This window comes from Pangasianodon hypophthalmus, chromosome 1 (genome assembly GCF_027358585.1).
Source record: "Pangasianodon hypophthalmus isolate fPanHyp1 chromosome 1, fPanHyp1.pri, whole genome shotgun sequence".
Classification (NCBI taxonomy): Eukaryota; Metazoa; Chordata; class Actinopteri; order Siluriformes; family Pangasiidae; genus Pangasianodon; species Pangasianodon hypophthalmus.
In genome coordinates this window covers 15862859-15887594 of record NC_069710.1, presented here as the reverse complement: position 1 = coordinate 15887594, position 24736 = coordinate 15862859, and the positions used below count along the sequence as shown (strand labels likewise).

The window sequence follows — 24736 nt, the reverse complement described above, 5'->3', positions numbered from 1 at the left end:
ATAAAGACCAATTAAAAAAAAGTCCTTCGCCTTATTTAGCTAACTTAGCTAGGGTATGGAACCTGCTTTCCAAACTATTCTTCTTTTTTTTTTTTAAATACTTTGCTGCATCTACCAGCAAAGCTTTTCTTTTCTTGCACTATCTCCACACCACCTTTCCACTTTCTCTTCATCCCTGTCTACATGTGGGAAGATTGGACTGAACCTATTGTAAGTAGGGTCTCTGGGTGGTAGTGTTCTAGTGGCCTAGTGTGCATGAAAAAAGAAGGAATTGCCAAAACAAAACAAAACAAAAAACCCCAAAACAGACCACCTACACAGAGAAAATAAGAGTGCCCCTCTAGGAAAATCCCCCAACTTCCCATTGTCCAGCACACCCCTGACCAAATAGGTGTTTGGAACACCTAGATATTACATCTAGATAACTTTGTCTGAACTGATTTCACCATGCAAGCCAGAAAATACAATGTTTCTCATTCAGCAAACCAGTTACTACTTTTACATTATAGCATTGTTTAAGTATCATAGACATCATACACAATGACAAACAAAAGCATTTAAGGAAACTAATTCTTCCAGGTAATGCCTGTTTACTGTTCAATGCCATCACGCTGAAAGAGAGATCACTTGCTAAGTATAGTAAAACTGATATGCTTTAGCAATGACTGAAATCCTATGAATGCATAGGATTTTATTCCTTGTGCTCTGGAACACCAGGGCAGTTTCCTTCAGAACTAGCAGTGCGTAGCCTATAAAAGCTGGAAGTGGATTTCAAGGAAGCCAAGATACAGCATTCTAATCCCTCATGCAGGGTTTTGGTGAAGATGATGATTATATTAAAATAAATTATTTTAAATCTGCACTATCCAATTTGTGTGCTCATGCACACCTTGAGAGCTTTACAGCTAAACATGCGAGGTCAAGGTCATGAGGCGACTGCTTTGTGTATTCCGCATGGAAGTGCTCCACTCTCCAAGGAAACAGCCTTTGCAGTCCTCCGCTTAGTCACAGAACCACTGTCAGGTACATTTAACACTAACTAACACACACACACACACAACTGACAAATTTTCTGGACAAATAGAATCAGTGGAACAGAGTGAACCCATGGAGCCAGTTCTCTTCTTCTATGAAATCATACACAGAGGTGAAAAAAAAAAAAATCTACACAGTAAATTTGAATAAAATATGAGTTAAATTGTATTCATTTTAATATACATTGTTCTGAGTGACATGGCACCGAAGATAATTTTCAATATTATGCTCAGCATTACTGAATCATCTTTGGTCCTCAGTGCAACCTAGTACAATGTTAACTGCACCATCAGCTGTATATAAACTAGAAATTTGTATTTCCAAGATATAAATCCATAGAGTAACTATTGAAAATAACAATAAATAAAAGTTCAAACAGGTCAAAAGTAAAAGAACATCATAAGCAAAACGTTTCCTGATTTCAAAGTAAGCACTTTACAGTAAAGTCTATAAATGAGTGCTCAATCGACCTATATTTGATGTCTGAGAGCATAATCCCAATATTCTAAGCTAACAAATGTTTTGAGACCCAAAACACCATCCTTGTGCATTAAGAAAGTAAAAAGCCTTACACTTCATGCTCTGGTACATATTATAACTAACCACTGAAGTAAAGTTTGCACTGTGATGCAAAGGTTGATTATATAGTAAAAGGGGTATGGAAAAAAAGAGTCTTTTATGAAAACCCTAAAGTCAGACAATAGAAAGATTAAGACAAAGATTCACATGGAGGAGACTATTCTAATTTCCAGACACGTCTGTAGCTACTTTGTCCTTTCTTCTCTGTCCAATAATTTAGAGTCTAGATGGCTGTCAAACAGGTCCTGGTTTGTGCGCTTTAGCGGGATAACAGTAGAGAGCTAAACGTTCATTAATTGGAAGAATCCTCCAGTAATGCATATTTCTTCTCAAGTATAGCAACTGTGGCTGAACAGGCACTGTAAGAAAAGAAGAGATTTTCGGAGAAGGTTTGTAAATAACCAAAAACAACTTCTGAATTTAAGTAATTTGTGTACTAAGAGAATGTAAAATAAGAGTAGAGGTTACAGCTGGGAAGGACAAATCATAAATTTATTACCTCTCACAGGGCAAGTAAAAGTTCCAGCGTGTTGCACAGTTACACGTTTCCTGAAATCTAATTGACTAGGCCAAAATGTTGTAGCTAATGTAATGTAATAACGTCTCATGAGCTAGTTAGCTGTGTGTTAATACATATTAGGGGAAACAAAGGAGTCCTCAACTAATAAAATCTAATACAGCACATCATGTTTGCGTCATTAACAAAGTCACTGAGTTGTTGTCCAACAGTTTGGCTATGAACTGTGGACTTCAATTTCTCTCAGTACGTTTAATTGTGAGGTTAATTGTAAGAGTAGTAAGTAGAAGAGTTACAGTGGCTTTTTTTTTTTTTTTTGCTCAGTTTTGTCAGTGTTTCCACATACCCGCGTGTTCCTGATTCTGAAAAGGCTGTCTCATCTGTGTATGTTATTTAATCTGCCTAGTAAAAATCATTCTAACGTCAAGCAGATTGCACCTCGGCTGACGTGTGTAGTGCAGCAGGTTGAATTCTGAATGAGTAGCGCACAACAGTTAGAGTAAAAGTACGTTGCACCACCGTTAACTGCAGTAAGTTTAACCACACACACACACATACCAAATGAAACACTGTAAAGTTTGTGTAAAGATCAATAAGTAGCAGGGTTTATTTTCTGTCTCTAGGTGTTGAATCTCCACCAGGCAACTACGAATAAAAACTAACAGTCCGGATATGAAATTTGCTTGTCTCAGGCACCTGTGCTGGTGATTTCTCCACCCTGAACCCGTTTTTAGTAACAGTGAAAAAGTTACCCTAGATGTTTAATGGCAGGATGCTTACCAGCCAGGTCTTATGATGCGATATCTGCCAGGCACTGAGAGGTCCACAACTGTTGAGCCCAGTCGACTCTGATCTGCTATTGGGCCACCGTCCACTACAACAGCTAGTCTTGGCCACAGCTCCTCAAACTCCTATAAGGCAAAATCATTAAAAGGCATAACCATGTGAGGTTCTCTTAGAGAGCAAAAACAAACTCCTGACACAGCTGTACTCACGTGAACTGCTAGAGTGCTGGACTGTGTAGTGATATTAGCACTTGTTAGAGCAAGCGGCTCATCACACATCTGACACAAGTGTCTCATGAAGGGGTGGTCTGGGATGCGGACACCGACAAGCTACAGGTCAGTCACAAACACAAGGAAGGGACACATCAGGGAAAAAAAAAAACATCATCGCGTGTGCTTGCCAACGTTTATAACAGGTATAACTGTGCTGGTAGACTCACCTTAGTGAATGGATTGAGGTCTGCATTCAGTGTTTCGGACCTTTCAAGAACCAGAGTGACCGGTCCAGGAAGAAGATCTTTCAGAAGCTCTTCTTTTACAGTCACTTTACAATACCTTAGAACAAAACACACTTAGGATGTTGTAGTAACTTAAACATGATATGGGATATAACAATAAATCACAGAAAACTCACTTGTATATATCTTGTATTTCTCCAACACAAATGGCTAAAGGCTTATTGCCATTTCTGCCCTTGATATCATAAACCCTCTTGATAGCTTCTGAATTCTGAGCCAAGCAAGCCAGGCCATAGATGGTGTCAGTGGGAACAGCGATGACCTGGCCTTCTTTTAGAGCCTTTAGTGTAGCGTGGAGGATTTGTGCTCCATCTGTGTGGCAAGAAATAAAAAAATAATAATGAATTTCACAAGGGACAATGCGCATACACTTACCATATGTCTAAGAGGCAGCATGTGCTTTTTTTTCACAAATATGAATAGATTATTAACATAATGGCAGATAATTCATGAATATCAGAAAAGTCTCTTTCTCTCACATACATCTGACATTACTAATGAGGTGTGCAGCGGTCACCTGATAGCCTGGGTACCTAGTAGTGATTTGCAAAACAAGTCTTTTCTGAGTCATTTTGTTCCCTATACTAATATTATTCAAATCTTCTATAAAAAAAAATATGTGACTTATCTATTAAGGAAAAAAATCCACTTGCATATAAATATTTATAATCAATAATGAGATCTACAAAAGGTGCAAAAGATTTCATTTATGGTTAAATTGAGTTTACTTTTTTGGTTTAATCTTCTTTCATCAACAAGCTGGTCTATTTTCACTTTGGCTAAATGTTTCCTACATTACTCACAATACTGTCTGACTGGCTGCTCATGGTGGAGCTCGTCTTGCTTCTCTCTACCTAAAGAGCGTGATGCAGCAGTGCTTTAGCCCTTTAGTCTGTTCATCTCTCCCCTCTTCATCTATACACTCTGCTCAAGCAGATACGGTGCCAAAGCTTTTTGGAACAAAATATATTGCTCGGCATCTCGTAGCTCAATAACTACACTATATGGCCAAAAGTATGTGGACACCTGACCATGACACCCACGTGTGCTTGTGGAACATCGTATTCCAAAGGCGTGGTATTAATATGTGGCAGCAGTAAGGTGATCAGTGGGGTTGAGGTCAGGGCTCTTGTGCTTCCAACCTTGGCGAACCATGTCTTCATGGACCTCGCTTTGTGCACAGGGGCACTGTTGTACTGGAACAGGTTTGGGCCCCATTACTCCCAGTGAAAGGAAATTGTAATGCTACAGTATATTATACAAAGCCATCCTATATAATTGTGTGTTTTTCCAACTTTATGGCAGCAGTTTAGGGAAGAACCACATGCGAGTGTGATGGTCAGGTGTACACATACTTTTGGCCATATAGTATAGCTGAGCTGAGTCTCTGCTCTCATGCTGCCTTCACGTGCTACCGGAATTCTCCCACTTGGGAAGTGGGAATTACGAGTATGCCGTGTTCATGGTTCATTCATACATATATATGTTTCTTTTGACACCATAACACTCATTATTCAGTTAGCTAGCTTGCTGACGATAATTTGGTCAAATACAAGCTAATTTCACGGTGTAAAAATGTACATGTATAGACTGGTTGCTGATGTAGTACATAACTAAACATGACCAAAACTGCAAGCGCTAAAAATTAGCTGCATTTAGAAAAATGAACAAATCTTGTTGTTTTACAGAAACTGTCCTCTCCTCCGCCATGGTGAATGTTTAGGACTCCTGCCATCTCAGAAACTCAGGTATCAGAATTATCTCCGAGTTTCATTCATGTGCAACTTCCTAGTGGGAAACTCGTATTTACGATCAATCCGATAGCACGTGAAGGCAGCATAAGTCAGTACAGCTGCGTCGTGAAGCCGTCGATGAAAATGATGAGGGAGGAAAGAAGCTCTTGCCTTTTGTATTAAGCAAAATATGGCCGCTATGTCATCACCGTGAGAGTCTCTCTCTCCTGTTAAACACCACTGTAGCTGCACTAACAGTGTCCCTCTGTGACGTCAGCGCGGGACACAGCGGCTCATTTCTCAAAGGAACAACAACAACAAACACATTAACACTACAATCACTAACACACACAGCAAGTGTTTCAGCATACTGACTGTCTCAGAGTGGACTTTTTCATTCAGGATTATAACCGACTGCACATCTTACCCTCTGTTTAACTGATAAACTGAATTATAAACTGATGACGCACACATTTTAAACGGTTTTAAGAGGATAAACATGTGTGAAACTGAATTATTTACATGTGAAGCTGTTTGTTTAGTCAGCTGGTTCCACATGCTGCCCCTGAACTCACCTGGAGTGTGTGTGCTGTGCGCCAGCGGTGTGTTCGCGCCGGCCGGGAGTAAGCGCAGCACTGAGGTCTTCAGCTCTTTACACATGGCTCTGAGTCGCACTGAGTAATGAGGAGACAGCTGTGGGGACAAGATCAACGCACGACCAAGTGAACACACACTCATCAGCTCACTCACACGCACACTGCTCAACAGTTCACAGCGTGGTCCCTGAACACAGCGCAAGCCGGAAGCGCCGACTAGCACTGCCCGGAAACTTCAAAACAAAAGTCCTCGCTGTATTAAAAGTTAACGAAAGGTTTCAAACAACTAGAGCAGCGTCATTGGACATATATAACTTACATTTCAAATTTAGAAATTATTTTAAGATACAAAATATAACGAGCCATAACTCAGTGGGGAATCCCTTTAAACAAACGCCATCAATCAGAAGTATTAATCACAAATAATTACAGACGAGTTTAAAAAATGTGTTTAAAAAAGTTTTTATATTTTTTTCTAAAATCTCCAGCAGTCGATAAAATCTTATAAAACTAACTACATTACAAAACCATTTACAATTTACTGACAGTTTAATTTTTTTTTTTTTAATTTAACAAATATAGTTTGACTGCCATCTGGTGGCTGGATATGGTATTACTACGCAGCCTCCGTGACGTCACACACGCGCGCACGCTGCCTCAGCGATCAGTCACTGTTTGTAGGTGAGAAACGGTACACGCTGTGATAGTATATAGTATATATTTTCTTTCCACATCACAATAATACTAATTCAAAGGTTTTGCCATATGCATGTATATATCTATAACGCTTGGGCAGGATTTCTTTGTGTTTAGTTTGCCATTTCAAATTATCAGTTTAATACAAATGTGCCCAAATAATTAGTTTTTGCTAAAAAGTTCCAGTAGGCTTGCAGTTTTGAACAGCCCCATAAAGCGTGTGTGTAGTAGTCCTCAGAGAGGTGTGTGTGTGTGTGTGTCAGTGCTCATCTCACACCTCATCCTCATGCTAACTCACTTCATCTGAAATATCAGCCGCTAGATTTAACGTGAACTCCAGCTAAGCAGTGAGCTGCTTGCTCAAATGGCGAGTGTTGTTCTCTAGCTGAGATGCATGAAGCAGTTTACACAGTTACTGTTGATTTTTTAGGTATTTTGCGTACATCAGATGAAAACATGCCCTGTACGCGCGGTGTTTCAGAGCAGGGGAATGACATGAACCTTTCCCAGAGCTCAGAAGTGCTACTCATGCTCCTGGTAGACATGTTCAGGTTTATAGTTCATGCTCCTGGTAGACATGTTCAGGTTTATAGTTCATGCTCCTGGTAGACATGTTCAGGTTTATAGTTCATGCTCTGCGAGAAAAGGCAATCAGTAACAAGCCTCGACACGTGTAGCCGATTAACTGCACTACTTAGAGTAGTCTCATTACACTAACTCAGGGTTACTGATCATTCACATGTGCTGATGGCGTCGGGTGCAGGTGAGAAACATGACGTGTTACTTGGGGAAAAAAAAAAAGAAGTATTTACAAAATGTATTAGTATCGACTGTTAATAAATTCCTACAGATGAATCCAAAGACAGAGAGCTGACAGACTGTCCTGAAGTGCAGGTGACTTCCTCTGTCAGGAGCTCAGACTTATTTCTTGGACATGTACTGAAAGACTAACTGTATATTTCAGTTTCCAGACAATGCTGAAGCTCTAGGTGCAATGATAGAGTCCATAGAAGAGAGGATTTCTCTGTGTGATGTGGTCTTTCAAGATCTGTTAGCTGTTCAGAGAATTATAAAGGTAAACTATGCCCCAAGCTGTATAACTGTCATTTGATTGCTTGACCCAGCTGACTCTCCGAATGTGTGTTTTTATTTGCAGGAAAAAGGCCTTTGTGATGCATCATTGCAGGAACAAAATGACTTGAGCTGATTTTACACTATGATCAGGATTTTTTTTTTTTTTTTGAGTTGAGACTTGTACATAAATAACCAATAAAATGAATGATGTGAAATGATGTACAAATAATGGAGACAAGCCTGTGAAGATTTCAGATATATTGCTTAATTTAGTTCAAAAAGTTAGTACTTTGCCATAATACTTTATACAAAACAAGCATAAGAGAGCATTTTCACATTATACATTCCTTAAAAATACAGATCCTTTAGAGTTTGTCCTCACACTTTGGGTATCAAAAGCAGTCTGCTGGAAGCATTTTTGTCTCCCCATCTCATCACCTTTGCAATTTTGCTCTGATTTTTTTTTTTTATCTTTTATTTATTTATTTTTTTAACAAACCACTGCATGCTACAATGTTCTGCTTTAGCCTGGAAAATAATGTTAATAACTGTCACAATCTGAGCAACTTGAGATTTGGGAGAAAATTAGTATCTAAAATAAACAGCAGTCTGAATTAATTAGCTACTATGAGAAGTGAAAGATGAACTTGGCAGTTTATTGTGATTTGACCCGTTCATATGTGAAATAACTGATCTCACAGTTAAATCATAATTTAGGAATAAATGGTGTATAGTGAGCAAGATTTGTGATTTGTGACTCACTGGATTCCAGTGTGGAGGAAAAAACATGTTCAAACTCTAACCAAAATTAAAAAGGAGAAAAAACAAAACTGGACAATTACAATTCTTACAACAGAATTGTATTACTTTTTTTTAAAAAAAAAAAAATGGACACTTCCCCTTTGGATAACATGCATTAATGTTGGGGCACCTCAAACTTTCAGTGGAAGGACAACTTAAAAGATTACAATGCCCATACACAAGTCAATCATATTAAATAGCAAAAGATTAACTCTAAATCTAGCTGTTGACTACCGTAGGCCTCCTTTAGAGACCAGATATTACAGCTCCCAGTAGCAAGGCTTGTGTAGTATATTTACATATTAATTGCAATTTGACAGAGTTGATTTGCGCTAGTGGTAACTTGCATAACAACGACTAAATACTGAAGCAAGGTGTTATTTCACTCAGTATTTACAAAGGGAGCTGAGGCTGGGTTGAGGGATCTGGGTTCATAAAATACACGAGCATTTATTTTTTTTGCATAGATAATTCTACAATGGTTTGGCCAGAATTAGTGCTCACTCTGCCTTGACTAATTTTACAAAACAGTAAGGGAAACAAAAGTATTTATAATGAGTACAACACAAAACCTTTTATGATTTCAACAAGTTCTTTGTTATTGGACCCCGTTTGATTAGTACCAGTAGTGGCAAAAGCAGCCTTTTCATTACACTGATCATTTAAATTTGCACAATCAAAATGTTTTCATTTTTCCAAATACTATGTGAACACCAAAGACTGTTAAATAATAAACCGGAACATTGACATGCAAAGATTTTAATTTGCATCAATAGCTGAAGGCTCGTCATAAATTTATGAAAGGTCAGAAACTGTCTGTGTATTAACCTGTGACAATGTGTCTACTATGACTAAATAATAATTGTCTGAAAAAAAAAGTCCTTTTAAATAAAATTCTCAGTGACATCTAGCCAAACTTCTCATCCTTAATGTCATGTAATGAGAAATATTTTGTCACAATTTGTGAGGACTGTGAAGTTTTGTGGCAAGCAAGTCCTATACATTTTTTAAAAGATGTAGTAGCCCAAAAGCTATCATGTATCAAAACTGTAAGGCAGTTTCCTGAATGTGGGTAATAGAAATACAGTAGCCATTCCATGCCACAGTGCACAATATGTTTGTGTATTTCCTGTACTAACCCAGGTGCCCCCCCCCCCCCCCCCCCCCAGGAAAAATAATACATTCCAAAATCTACTGCATTGTGAATTGGTGACGGGTGGGTTGCAAAGGAAATGGGCAGTGCAGTGTCAGGTCCTCCACGTCAAACCCAAAGTGTGATTACCCCACATAGTTCTATACAAAAATACAAATACAATCTAAGGGCTTAAACATTTGTAATTTCAAATACACAATATTTACATTATAATAAACTCATTAAAACCTCTACAGCAGTGGTGTATAAACTGGCTTCCTGGTGCAGGGAGGTTAACTAGACGTTCTCTTGATTATCTAAACCTTGGCTTGGTAATGCACAACAAGCATGTATTACGCAACAGCTCGAGCTCTTACAGTTCTGCTGCCATTTGTATGTATTTTCAGGGACAGACTGTATACCTCTGCTTTGATTTTCTATATCCCTGAGCAGGCCACAACAGTGAGACTTACATGGGTCTAAATAAAGGAAGAAAGGTCAGAGGCTGAAATCAATTCAGTAACAACAAAGCAGCAACAAGGCTGGGCAACTCCAGCTGCATTACCCTGCCTGACCTGCAACCCAAAGGCAAGAAGAAGAAGGAGAAGAAAATATATATCTTTCTTTACCTTTGGTGGCTGACTCCACCAAAAATAAAAAGATGAAGAAAATAACTTGGTCCACCAAGTTAAAAAGTAGGCTATTTTATCGAAAATATGTACTGCATTGATCTAATGATAGAAATTATTTTAATAAATTAACATCTAAAAATTAAATAAATGTTACAGGCAGCCAACCACATATAGCTATCATTTACACTTAAAAGCAAGTATTTTCTGTTGACAGAAACTGCTTCAAGATTACATTAGAATCACATTTCATGGGCTACTGTAGTCTTCCTAAATAAATTACACATAAAATACTTTTCTTATCACATGGCATGTCCTAGATTTGAAAGACCACATTCTGAAAGGGCTTTAATAACCATTCAGAGGGCCCGAACTGCCAATTACACTTACATGCAGTACATTCTGGTGAATCACAAGTGAACATTTCATTTTGTTAATTTCAGTGTGACTGGTCAACAAGTCAAATTTGTCTTGGTGAATACGTCTCAGTGCATTGAGTTCTTGTCAATCTATGACTGGCCTGTACCCTATAAAATTTCCAAATTCTACTCCAAACTAGACTACGTAACTTGAATCATACTAACAAAATGTTACCATCTGAATAATTAAAGATTTATAATATTGCTTATGTTTTGTATAATCTGAGTTAGTAGATAGTAATTATTTGATTCTTTGCATTTCCAAATGGTTTTGTTTTTTTGTCCTTATACTCTCTTTCTCTGATATGCTACAGAGACTATTACAGTAGTCTGAACAGACCATAGCACATCATGAGAATGTCTGGAAGGACTATTATTATACAGTGCAAACGGTGAAGCAACTTCAAGCAAATGGCTACTTACAGCCCTATATTTTCAGTGGGGACATTTCCACAATCTGAAAGTACACAAATAGCACAGATCTGAATTAATCAGAGTGCACTGTGTGTAAAATACTAGCTAAAGATTCGCATGTATTGAGCAGCCCATGTCCGGAAGATCATGTTTTAAAGAACAGGAAAGACCAAAGCTGATCATAGATCATAGCCTTCTTACACTGGGAAGTCTGACACACATGACCCCTGGTTTACACAAGATACCCTTATGAATCAGACTGAAACTGCATAACAGTAGAAATAATGGTGCCCATTAAAAAAATGAATGCAAAGAAAGACTGAGGGAGTTTGACCCTCAACGTCCTCTAGGTGGTGGTGTTGCTGTTGCCCTCACCCATGGAGAACTCATCAGCGACCATCAGCAGTGCCTCGATGTTGGCTGTGGTTTCAGGGCTGAGTAGGTCCACTACGTCCACATTTGTTAGGCTGTCTGAGGGAGTGCTGGACACCATTGCCTCGCTGTGGAAAGTCTGAGTGGAGCCAGAGGAAAGGGGAGCGCTCACCTTGGTGGAACAGCACTCTGGAACAGCGGGCGTGACCGAAGGAGCTGGAGGTGGTGGAGAAATGTCTTTAGGCTCCTGCTGTGAGGAGGCAGCGCTCTGACTGGAGCTCCTTTCTTTAGCCGAATCTCTGCAGGCACACTGACACTGGCATGCCTCCTCCTGCTTAATGATGATGACGGGGAGACTAAGGCCAATCTGCTGCACAGGGTTACCTGAGGCAGAACAAACAACTGACTCATCACATACATACAGGGTGCCTACTGCACTTCTGCAAGCCTGCGTTTCCATCCTCACAAAAACTTATAAAAATAAAGTGTGGCTTGCATAACAGTGCAATGCTCAAGTGAAACATTGGATGCACATTTAATCATACCTGAATGTCCTCCTACAGGTATGGCTGTTGTGAAGAAGACCTTTTCCACTTTTGGGCCCTAAGTAAGAGAAGGCAAAATAATAAGAATACTTGGAATAAGAATAATTAGAAAAGTAATTAATATGTTGCTCTGGCGGTAGGCTGAGATCAGTCAGATCCCATTATTGCAAATATCGCCCAACTACACTGCAAGGCTTTAAAGGATGTGAAATCTGCTACGTTCACTGCAACATTGCACACCTTGGTTGATTGCGCATGGAGAACACATAACTTGGAAAGTGTAAGTAATCTGATTATGTTTTTACTGAATCGCTCCAGTGTTGGAAAATGGACAAAATTAGAGAAGAAGTATGTTGATTAGACTTTGTCTTTAGACATGTCTTTCCCATCTCAAGAGCTTTATTGTCAGGGCGTAACTTTTAAAGTTCTGAATTTGTGTCACACAGTGATGTATTTTAAATACACTGTGCTTTCAAGATAAGTGTGTTCCATGTAAACATGTTTTCCCTTCTTTCAGTACACGAAAATGTCAAAACTGTCTGCAGTAATTGCACATCAACTACATATAGGCAGTGAAAAGGCATGTCATGTCTAAAGGAATAAGTTAATCACAGACTTGATTTGGTTCTGACCTGCTGTTCAGGATTGTGCTGTGCATTGGCAGCACTGCTGAGGATCCACTGCAGATTCTGGTCAGACATGACAAGGCTGGGCTGCAGGAGGCCCTGCGTGGGTGCGATGGTGATGGTGGGTGTGGGTGCCAGACTGGCACTGCCTGCTAAAGGCACTGTGTGCGTTACTACTGCAGCTGCTCCTGTGCTGATGTCTGATGCAGGACTGGAGACGCTGGCCACTGTCGGGACAGAGACTGGTATGGAGCTGGCAGGTGCTGTGGGCACCACTGGGGTGTAGTGTTGGGTGGCAGCGGGCGCAGCTAGAGCGGGCACTTCTGGTGTTTGTAGTGAGGTATGGAGGAAAGAGGGGAAAGTAGCAGACTGTGGAGAAGTGTGTGTGGAGCTGTTGGAGGATGGTGCCTGACAGGAGGAGGAGCCAGGCTGTGTGGAGTTCTCTAGGACAGGAGTGGTGAGAGAGCTAGAAGAAGAGGAGGATGAAGGCATCTGAGAGAATGGTAGGAGAGTGGATGAATCTGTCACTGCTGCCGGTGGTGGCGTCTCCAAGCCAAAAGCCTCCACTAGGTTGTCTAGAAGGGCAGAAAAATGAAGTTAGACTGTGGTGCCATGCTTGATACCTGTGTAACACATACTGTCTGATTAATTTTGAGAGGTACTTGCCAGACGGATGTTGGTCATCTTGACTAACGTTGTTTTCAGGGCTCTGTAACATCAACTCGAATATCTTCACAGGAGTTATATTATTCAGATCCAAGCTCTGAGACTGTAACATGTACATAGTGGAGTGAGTGACAAACACATAAACACAAAAAAAATGATTAAAAATGGATGAAAAATGCTGGCAAGACAAAAATATTATTATAATAAAACAGTTACGTTAGGGTCAAAAGTTTCAGATAGAACATGAAATTAATTGTATAACTTTACATCTTAAGTATTCTTACTTATCTCTTTCATTTGTGATTTATTGATAGTTGTGAGTGTAGTAATTTGATTTAATACATTAATTACACAACTGCCTGATTTAATACATTAACATTAATTCTATAATGACAGACACAAAAAGAGAAATGGACTCAGAAGCTATGAATTTCCTATTAAAAAGATCAAAGGAACTTAAATGGGGAAAGTGAGCTGCTCAGCAGCACAGAGGTTAGTTTGCTGCATCTTTCTAGATTCTAGACCGATGGCACTGCTAACCGGTGGGTGACATGTAAATTGATTCTCATGTAAAATGAGCTGATTTGTTATATACTTCATTCATTCTTTAGTAACTACTTTATCCTGGTTAGGGTCACAGTGGATCCAGCACCTATCCTGGGAACTGGGGCGGGAATACATTCTGCATGAGATGCCAGTCCATCGCAAAGCAACATTCATACACACATTCACACCTGGGGGCAACTCAGCATAGCCAATCCACCCACTGGTATGTTTTTGAGTGGTGATGTGTGCGTGTGTGTGGGGGGCGGGGAGGACCGGTTGAGACCGGACAACCCAGAGGAAACTCACATGGACACAGGAAGTGAAACTCAAATGTGTCAAAATTGAAGATATTTTGCTTGCTAAGATGGCATTCTTTGCAGTGTATAATTTGTTAACTCTGTTAATTGTCATTAAAAGAAGAAAATATCAGATTCAATGATTGATCTAGATTTAACTAGAAAAGAGTCGATCCATTAAATGATTACGAAAAAAAACAATCATTAGTCACACCACTAGCCTTCAATGATTAAAAAAAAATTATAGAACTGACAAGCACTCACATTGTTTTCTCGAAGCTCAGAGTCTGTAGAAATGAGGCTCAAATCACTGAGGCACAGAGAATGATTTGCATCCTGTAAAAGAGCATTCATTAAGCTTGTTAACCATTGAAAAACACTTACACCATCAACAGAATTCACATGATAAAACAGCTAAGTGTTAACTGACTAGGCAATTTTTGTTTTTAAGAAACATCTTGCACTTTGGTGAGATTTTATAGCAATCCAAATTATTCTTACAAAAGTTTTTGACCTTTACTTTCTTTTTGTGCCAATGGCCAAAAGATCAACTGGTAGTAAATAATCAAATAAATTACTGATTGGATCTCAGGTGTGTTACTGTGAAAAGTTTCAGCCATTGATATCCAGTTCTGCATTTTTGCAACATTCATTTTTTTTTTTACGTTTTAATGCATTCAGACAGCACAGAATGTAATCTGAATTGTGATCTGTAATCTGAAGTGTGCCTTCTATGGTAATTCACTAAAACACCAATACTATCAACAGATTTTGTATAAGAAGGAATCTGGAAATTTGCTGACTTCACAACAAAACCAAGTGACCCACCTCTGACAGAGGATGGCTGAGGCTAATTGGGTATGAAGGGCCCTTATCATGGCCCCGAATGTGACTCTTCAGACTGTACTGTGAACTAAAAGTCTTCTCACACCCATCACTAGGGCAGAAAAAAGGCTTCTCTCCTGGTTGGGAAAAAGGACAGAGATTAATTAAGGTATTTAACAACAAATACCAAATACCAAATATATTTTGTATAAAATATATACACATTTTATGTTTAGTTAGTGTTATAAGGGGATTCATGCAGAAAATGTGGCCTTATATTATGACTGTGACAGAATGATAGGTCAAAAGACCATGAAGCGCATCATGTAGTAAGTGGTTTGATGATTGGCAGCCCATTTCCCTTATTAAAAAGTGAAATGATGAAACACTATATCTTACCAGTGTGTGTACGCACGTGTGTTTTCAGGTGGTGACTAGCAGCGAAAGCTTTACCACAGCCGTCATGGTCACACCTGAAGTAATGGTGAAATATGTCCACAGATGACTACATGTTTACATCCAAATCTCTTGTTTAAATCATGCACATTTGCAACTTGACCAATGAACAATGTTTATTTCCACATTCTTTTTAATCAACATTACCATCAAATTGGTAATTAAAAGATATTGATTTTCTCAGACAGACAAGCCAGACAGATGTTAATCTGAAGGGATATTGCAGAGTAAATGTGATAGATAGATAGATAAACAGATATTTCTTTTCTAAAGAAGAATAAAGAGACAGGAGAAAATTAGACCCTGGTACGTCTGTAAACTCAAAGTGTCAAAGTAACCCACCGAAACGGCTTCTCTCCTGTGTGAGTACGAATGTGCTTCCTCAGGTCACTGAGAGTGGTAAAGTACTTCGTGCATCCTTCTGATTCACAGTTAAATGTTTTTCCTGTGTGCAGCCGCTGATGTGCTTTCAGCCTGACATGAGACAGTGAGAAGTCACAAGATGTTCACCAAAATTAAAACTGCAAATATTAAAGACAAGATTTTAAATGACTTCAAAAGATTTCAAAAGATATATACTTGATTAAGACTACAGTTTTAGTCTAAAAAGTGAAAAGTGGTCTTCACAAACGATTATCCAAGTCTTAGGACTAAGTCTTATAGACAGGTGTCAGGACTAACACTAGCCTCTGAGTACCATTCTGGATTATTAAAACAAACAAACAAACAAAAAACAAACAAACCCTGAAAATTTCAGTGATTTTTGCACAGTGTGCTAGTCATGTGAACTTACGCTGGCACAACTGCCTGTCACTTGCTAGTGTGAAGGCAGGGTAACAGAACTTATTTGGCCACAGCTGTCTGCACTCTACTCTGTGACCTTGGGCTCGGTGTTACACAAGAATTCTCTCTGACAGTGTGAGGCCACCAGAGTCATGTCACCTCTCCTATCTAAGTGTACTATAAGAGAGTTACGACATGCAGCTGTCCCATAACAAAAGTCCTGAATGGGGCAAGGACACATGAACTAATGCCCAGGGGACAATAATTATTAGAGGTAACGGCATGTGATTTTGATTCCGTGTGCCACAATGTGATTATAAAAGGACTTTTTATGCATCTTGAATTTTGATTGATATAAAATGCATTTTGATTTTATTTCCTAGCATAACTCTTATAATAGTATAACTCTTCTGCTTCTTTTAAAACACAATACTATTTTCATGAAATGACCTTCTGAAGAAGGTCTGAGCTCTGGAGAAATGTGTGCCATGTATGATATACTTACTTTTCTACATATTTTTAAAGTATGTATCAAGTTGTTAACTAATATAAAAAGAGAACAATCCAAATTACACTTCTCTGTAGCTAAATCTCAAGTGGTACTGTATTGGGCATATAGTCCACTAGGCAAGTTCTACACAGCGACAAGACGACAACTACACTATGCTGAATAGGAAAGGCACGTTGCCTTTTTGAAACTCATAATGCTTGGCTATACATGTCTTTAAAAAAAAAAAAAAACCCTGAAAAGCCTAGAGTCTTTCTCCTGAAGTGATCCTCACCTGTACAGTGTGTTGAAGGCTTTTTCACAACCCTGTACATCACACTCAAATGGTTTTTCTTTAGTATGCACTCGAACATGGATCTTTAGGCTGTAGGAGGTCAGGAAGGCTTTACCACAGCCCTGCTGGTTGCAAACAAAGGTATATTCACCACGGTGTGTTTTCTGATGTGTGCGTAGGTTTCCCGCTGTGCTGTAGGTGCGAGTGCAGCCCTCAAAAGTGCACTGGTACCTCTTTACCTGCACAGACACAAATTATTAAGACTGTGAGAGATACAACTCTGGTTTTCTTGTTTAATACTTTTTAAAAGAAGTGGATGAGAACAGAACTTGCTGCCACCATGTTTGTAATACAGTTCACTCTATGGAATAAAACATTTAGTAGACAAAACTATAACAAATACACTAATTACAGCATTTCTGTGACTCAAATCCGATTTCTTGGTTTATCCAACTGAAGCTATACAGAAAAAAAAAATCTTTATGGTTTCTTTCCCACTGTGCTGAATTTCCTGAACAACAACGCTGATGTAAATCAGTGTGAAAGCATGCCAAGCCTTAGAACCCACAGTAACAGCAGCAACACAGCATACACTGACCTCTTTAGTCGCTGTCTACGCTTAATGCATTACAAATGATGACACTACATTACCTTGACGTCATAATCCATGATAGGGCTGTGAAAATGTTTCAATTCTGATTCAAATTTTCATAATATTTAAACATTTAAAGGCAAAAACTACATTTATATTTTAAGATCTATTTTTAGATTCAAAGATCTACTCTGTGTCACCTACCACAATGACAAAGATTTTCTGTAGTGTTGTGCATATAACACCATTATGTTGTACCCTATTACAGTGAATATAAACAGCGAATGGCATTCAACCTAACTCGATCACGTTGATCATGGGTAAGCTTAAGCTATGTAAAATCTAGCTAAATAAGTTTATTGATAAATTACACCTTTTCTTTACTCAAGAAACAGACACAGTTTTCAATTGTTGTTTATGGGATATGAGTGAATAGTGTAGCACTAATCCTATTGTTCACTATGTCTGCTGTAGTATAAAATGATATACTAAACAAACATATGCTAAATATTTTACTTAAATATAACAAACATTTTTAAAGGATTTTGGAAGCTCAGCAGAATCTCCATGCTGGTAACTACTTCTCTGCGCCACAGTAATAAGTGTACACTGGTAGTTGTGGTGACAATGGAGGCATCCATTGTTACGACAACTACTAATGTGATTATGCGAGCAAATGTGACTACAGTGACTACAAAGAGAAAAGACGAGTTTGGTCACTTGTTATTTGTAATGTGTAACCGGACCTAAAAATAATTACGCTCACACATATTCCACCTTAACTGTGGTTTTCAGCCTGCATGGCCTTCCTGTGATGGTGTTCACCTAATATATAGCCTAAGTAGAAAAATGGCTTAATTTTGCTTAAATGAAACTTCTTATCCTCCTCCCCCAGTTGGCTCAAATCAGCTGTGTAGGAGCGTTCTGGATACAAGTGGTAGGGGTTAAATCTTTGTTCTTTTGCATATGAAAAAACAAGAGGCTTTACAGTGTAGGATTTTGTATCTCTAGCGACAAAAAAACCCTGCTGAATATAACTGTCAAGCCTATTGTTCAAGTATAATGCTAATATGTTAAATTAAATGTGTTTTTAATGGTTGCTTAATATTTTTGACTAGGTTATCACATTGTGAAAAACGTCAAACACCCCTATTCTGCACTCATTATGAACTCAGGTTTTATGCTGATTACTCTTTCAGTGTAGTAAAGAATTAAAATACTTATCTGGTTGGCTAAAATGAGGTGTGTTCGATCTCATAGTATAATAACTCAGTGGCCCTCTAAAATGAGAAGCGACACTATAATAAAAAAATGTAGTACTAAATGAAATACAGAATGCTCTTACAACAACCTAAAAGTTAGACTGTGAAGCAAATCTTGTCCATACAAGGGAACAGAATGCACACATTAACTCCAGCAAGTACATGGTGAACAGCCTCACTTCTTAACTGCCAAACTGACTGTCCTGCTATACTCAGCGTACAGCTGCACAATAGTGCTATAACAAAAGTAAAGCCATCTTTTCTTTCTTACTAAGCTTCTCACTAAGTTACACTGGCGTCACCTGCTCAGGGATTAAAAACAGTTCTATAAAAGGCATCCTTTATAAAGCCATTATTATTATTATTATTATTATTATTATTATTATTATTATTATTATTATTATATGTGTGTTATACACAATTTGTGTAATCTTGCATAAATTGAGAGCACAAAAGAACAAGTCGGTTTTTTTAAGATTTTTTTTTTTTAGCTGACACAAACACTTCAAAACAGCTGAAGTGGCTTATGTTGTCTAATCTTATTCCATTTCAACAATAAAATGTATAATTAATAAGCAAAATGTCCCTAGTGATAAGGACAGAACAAACAAATGATAAAAGACAATCTAGAGCTTAAAGGATGATGCAATCATGCTAGACAAATTAAAACTGCAATAAGTTTATATTTGTATGAGTACATGCAAATTTCCCTCCATATTCACAGGAGTCTGTTACTTACACTGAACAAGAACCATAAAGGGTTTAAAGTGCACATCAGCATCATTCATCAGTGATCACTGGTTATTTTAACCAGAGATTTCATACACAACATAACTGTGCAGAAAACTTCCTATATTGTAACCCTGATCAGTCTGTATTTTATCACTTCTTTTTCTTGGGAAATCAGATTGTGGTACCAAATCGAAAGCTTCTGAATGCAGCCTCTGGTTTTGTCTGGCCTGGATCAGGCTTTGTATCATTTGTAAATGGGTGGTGAGGTGCAACCCATTTCCGCCTACACAGTGACAGACTGAGCAAAGCGGCCTGTGTGTTACACAAATCCCATGGGCTGGGAACACAATGCAGCGGCCCATTTGCATGTCCCTGTGATGCAAATAAAGGTAGGTACTGACGACATCCACGGTATCAGATGTGCTAAAAATACTCAAACATGGTAGTTATCGTCAACAACTCCAGCAGCTAAGGTTAAAAAAAAAAAAAAAAAAAATAGTGTATATACCACAAGTCTTAGAGCAGACTTAGAGCAAGTGTTAAAGTTCTCTAAGGTGAAAGATAATTTCCACATCACACACTACCATCAAAATCCATTTGAACATTATTATTGTTATAATTATTAAATTCTTCACTAGTGCATACCTGAAAATCTTACTACACCTTTTACCAAGTTGAGCCTGATGATCTGTGTTTTATTCTATAAGTCACCATTTTACTGTGTTTCCTGTTCACAGGAAACACTGCACAGCATGTAGACTGTAAACTTTTATTCAATCTGACATTTGTCTTTTTTACTAGAAGCAGTGTTTCCTGAGAAGAAATATTTTCTCCACATCTGATCTTGTTTTACTGAAAGAAAAGACATTGTTTTTTTTGCCAAGACATTTTGCCATAGTTTTGTTTAGGAAAAAAAGTGGCAGAAATGTGAACCAGATAATATCTCAGATCCAAAAAGCCCTTGTCAAAGACATGGCAAGAGCAGAGAAATGGTTGCCTGTTTACTATTTGAGTAAATAATTTTATGTCATACAGAAAAAGAAAAAGAGGGCTGAATGAGGCAGAGAAAAGATACTTTATATGTAGATAATTTGAATGAGACCTTTATGTCTGGCTTTAAGAAAGTCTTCAAGAATTTCAGACAACAAAAACAAGGAAAAATGTCTCAGAGTGAACTAAACAGTTCAAATATAAATTTCATTTATGTTCTGAATTTACATCTCTAGATCATTTTCAGGTCGTTTTCACAAAGCATTGCACTTAACTTTTATAATTCTGTGTTTTTATTATGGCTTTGTCCAGTTGTTGGCTGCTGGATGCTTTGTGATTCACTGAATTGATAAAAACCCAAAAGTCAGGTTTGTGCCGAATAAAGAATACTCTACGTTTGGTAACACTGAAAACAGTTAGAACCTAAAGGACATCACAGGGATACAACAGTGTATTTTCAGATAACCAGTACTGAAACAGATCTACTGTCGGGTGCAGCGGCATTTAAAGTGGGATCCAGGAACCTCCCCGGATCCGTCAAACGGTCTGTGATGTTATCTTCAAGTGGTGGAAATCACAATCCACCCTAAGTTATTATATTATTTATTTAGTTATCATATTTATTAGCCTGTTTAGACAGAATATATTTAAATCAAAACTCAACAACTAAAAAAAAAAAAGGAAATGTCAATATTAAAATGTCAATTTTGACCTAATGCGTTATGTTGGAGAAAAGTTCATGAATAAAAAGCTCTGTGACTTCAATAAACAGCCAGAGGATTAATGTACATGTATAAACAATGAGTGTAACATATGAATAGCTGGATTGTGTTCATAAACTAAATCTGTACTGATGAGGTCTGTGGAATTTATTTTAAAGGAGTATCTGGCTGCAGAAGGTTGGAGAACACCTCATTTAACATATAGCAAAGAGGGCTAAGTTATTAATTACACCAGGTCATTAAAACTCCTGAGCTGATGCTTCTGAAATGAATAAAGAGTGCTAATCTCAAGGGAAACACAGCGTTCTACTGAAAGACGGTTGGCTGTACAGTGCTGCAATCTTGCTCTTTTAAATTTTAGCTGACTCTGTAAGACAAGAGGGTTTGTATGGCGGAACCAGCTGTGAGAGCAAGAGATGTTAGGAAAACAATCCATCACATGGCCTCACTTCCCTGTCGCTGCATATGTGAACGAGACATCTCTCAGTCCTAACTTTCTCTGCACATGTTATGAGACAGACCAATTAATAATAACAGGGTAATCAACAGCAGTAACAGCAGAACTCGATGTTGTAAAACCCAGGACAACTCAGGACACTTGCCTTAAACACCTGCTTGATTTGTTTCACAAAGAATTCACACCACTCTACATTAGGCATTAAGGAAAAATAACACATGTGCAGATTACATGCTGACTTACTTTCCTAACCATGTTTCAAAATAGCTGTTGAAACTGTACTTAAATATGCTAAATATCTTAATTTTCCTTTACCCTCCAAGTCCTGGTACAGGTATGGCTCTCAGCTCTGCACTGAAATCTGTCTTTCAGGAGTCTTTGTACAATTAGAGTACATTTTCTAAAGTGCTTTTGCCACTGATATAATCAGGTGTGTAGCCAGAGCGTTTGCAATGGGATGGCAAGATTAGACCCAATAACATTACCGGAGTGGCAGTCTAGGGTGGGCCAAACTTGTGTGATAGCTAGCTAAACTTACTTGTTCCTCTCTGCTGGACAAAGAAGAAATAAACTTGTCATAGTGGGAGTTTTGTTAATGAAGCTATGACAGTGAGATTTATTTGTTCGGTTTCATATAATATGACACGAGTAACCACTCTGACTTCTAGTTCTGCTATTACTACTAATGATAATGTCTTACTGGGGAGGCCAGGCAGGTGGCCATGCTTCACACTAGGGTGGAAGTTGCCACCCCTTAACTACACTCAGGGCTATAATACAACAAATTCTTGTGAATAAAGTGAAACAAAAGCACACTCTGCCACTCCAGTTTGCTGAAAGGTTCGTACCTCTCTCTGCTTGGTCTCTGGGCACTCAGAGTGCAGCGTAAGCGTGGCTCCTTCAATGTTGCGGGGCATGGGGGTGGACCCGGGATTGATGATGAACTGGATCTGATCAGGTGAGATGGTGTGGTGCACATAGCCCTGTGCCATGCTGTCGGGGTCTGCCATGAAGGCCAGCGTCCCCTCCTCATCTCCATCACCATTGGCCAAAAACGCCACACCATCGTCGTCTGGCCCACAGTGACCTTCCTCTTCTCCTTCCTCATCTAGATGAATAGGGTCCTGTTCGATGAGTACCGTGGTGCGGTCATACACCCGTGCTGAGGACGATGAGGGTTTGGGAATCTGCATGTCCTCTTTGTCAGAATCGGCCATTTTGCACTCATCATAGTCCTCTCTGCCCAGTTTGTCGACATCGTCCTCATCCTCTTCAAAGAACATGGATGAGAGCATGGCTGTGTCAGTTTGAGGGCCATTCTCGCCCATGATCCCTACAAGGCTGCTTGGTCCTATACACTCGTCCAAGTGCTTATGTTACCTAAAAACCATCCAGAAGTTCACAGATGAGTGAAAAGTCAATAAAAACTGGCTCAGCGTTCCTTAACATGCTTAATATAGTTAACACCCTTTAATGCAGATCTTACCGGAGAAGCCAGACACATAAAAACATGATCTACTGAGCTAGGAAATCTGGATTATTCTAGAAAATACAGCACCACAATTCTCACTGTTATATGAACTTTGACCAGCCAGAAAGATTATAAAATGTAGGCGGTTGTAATTCAAGAGCCACAAAAAAAACAAAAAAAAACAAAAAACAAAAAAAACAAATAGGGCGAAATGAGAAAGCAGTTGAGGGCCACCTTGGACATTCCCGCCATGTTCCAGCTGCACAAGAGTGTAAACAAATCAGCAATATTCTGCACTATAAGCATGTTCATCCTTCATGTCCCTCGCGTCCTCAAAAGAGCAAACTGAACACATTCTCTCTCAAGTCGAAGTTAATGCTATAGGTTATGCAGCTAACCTTTTATGCCCATTTCACAGTTTAACAGCACTGTTAAACTCAACAGCACAAGTTGAATTCCGTGTGAAACTTCCCTCAGTTTTCGAGCCGCTCTGCTGGTTTCTGGAACTTTCCGAGTTTGTCGGGACAGTGACAGTGACAGCTACCGTTAAACCCAGCGCTGCGCTCCAACTCCTACTGCAAGCTCACTGACACACTGCACCTCTGAAATACTGCTGTTACCTGTTCAGAGAAAGTTCAAGCTTCATTTTGTCTGCTACATTATCATGTGAAACCAGGACTGTCACGTACTTAACAGTCACACAACCAGCTGCTTAGCCCAACTAGCTAACCTGGTAGCTAAGCTAGCATGTATGACAATGTTCTCATGTTACATTGTGCACTGTTACATAATTCAATAAAACACACACACACACTCACTCAACGCTTAAACACGACGACAACATATGACAGGCTGAAATATCTGACGTTGGTAGGTCCTTAGACGAATAATTCTAGCTCAATATTAGCAAGCTAGCTATTTGCTAACTCTGAGGCTCATTCAGAATCAGATATGATAGCCAGCTAGCTTGTTTTGACAGTGGGTGTGAGCATTAGGACCGCTACCTAGCAAAATTAGTGTGGCTAACAATTTCTCAGAACATGACCCGAGGTAAGATTTTAGCAGCACGCTACAAAACATTACGACAAACCATCATAAGCACACCATTATTAAAGGCGAGCTATGTGGCTAACGCTAGCTAGGAACCTCTAAAAATGAGGCAGCTGGGTGAGCGGCTAACGACGGGTCAGCAGGGTGAAGTCCTGGCACTGCGAGAACAAGACAAGCTGCACGAATAACACACACCAGGCACCTGCGTCAATACACACGTCCAACAGGAAACGCTACAGAAGCTTACCTGTTTCAAGTAGACACCAAATGCTTGTATAATTGTGATTACTGGCACTTTCTTCTCTTCCCCTCCCCACCATGATTGAACAACGTCAAATTCCAGTTCCTCATCCTGAAGCATCCTGGGAAGGGAATGTCTGCGCTGTTTACCGCTCTGCCTCCTCACCACTCAGAGCTCAGAGCAGTCTCAACGCCCCCTCAACACATCCTCACAGCTTCTCCTCTTCTTAAAGCTTTTACCATACTGGGTGCAAGTATGCTACCAAGTAAATAACTCTATAAAAACATGGACACAGAACCTGATCATATGGACTCCATCTGTAGTCTTACATTACAAAAGAATAAAGCAAAGTACAATCATTTCAAAATCAGCACAGCTTTAAGTGAAAAGAAAA

General features: G+C 39.0%; 2 protein-coding genes and 1 long non-coding RNA gene across 7 annotated transcripts; 1 reads left to right on the top strand and 2 right to left on the bottom strand.

Moving 5' to 3' along the window:
* Positions 1-1176: 1176 nt before the first annotated feature.
* Positions 1177-6992, bottom strand: yrdc (yrdC N(6)-threonylcarbamoyltransferase domain containing). Of its 2 annotated transcripts, none has more exons than XM_026926317.3 (7): positions 6903-6992; positions 5743-5860; positions 3551-3746; positions 3357-3471; positions 3127-3246; positions 2912-3042; positions 1177-1973 (listed from the first exon to the last, which is right to left on the bottom strand). In XM_026926317.3, exons 1-7 carry the CDS (start codon positions 6987-6989, stop codon positions 1907-1909), a joined length of 834 nt encoding a protein of 277 aa, XP_026782118.2. In that variant the 5' UTR covers positions 6990-6992; the 3' UTR covers positions 1177-1906. The 2 variants fall into 2 exon arrangements, with proteins under 2 accessions (XP_026782118.2, XP_026782119.2); XM_026926318.3 differs by lacking the exon at positions 6903-6992 and adding an exon at positions 6758-6828.
* Positions 6993-6995: 3 nt separating this feature from the next.
* LOC113533884 (uncharacterized) lies at positions 6996-7751 on the top strand. The gene is made up of 5 exons (XR_003403465.3): positions 6996-7010; positions 7079-7222; positions 7310-7353; positions 7424-7534; positions 7616-7751. It is a non-coding gene; the product is annotated as an uncharacterized LOC113533884 (long non-coding RNA).
* mtf1 (metal-regulatory transcription factor 1) lies at positions 7666-24627 on the bottom strand. Of its 4 annotated transcripts, none has more exons than XM_053227287.1 (12): positions 24349-24464; positions 23450-23671; positions 22429-22960; positions 16826-17064; positions 15603-15734; positions 15204-15277; positions 14808-14941; positions 14244-14315; positions 13138-13240; positions 12478-13046; positions 11846-11903; positions 7666-11684 (listed from the first exon to the last, which is right to left on the bottom strand). In XM_053227287.1, the coding sequence occupies exons 3-12, from the start codon at positions 22906-22908 to the stop codon at positions 11275-11277; spliced, it is 2271 nt and encodes a 756-aa protein (XP_053083262.1). In that variant the 5' UTR covers positions 22909-22960; positions 23450-23671; positions 24349-24464; the 3' UTR covers positions 7666-11274. The 4 variants fall into 4 exon arrangements, with proteins under 4 accessions (XP_053083262.1, XP_034158921.1, XP_026782113.1 ...); XM_034303030.2 differs by lacking the exon at positions 24349-24464 and adding an exon at positions 23870-24342; XM_026926312.3 differs by lacking the exon at positions 23450-23671 and having other exon boundaries at positions 24349-24525.
* Between the last annotated feature and the right edge of the window lie 109 nt (positions 24628-24736).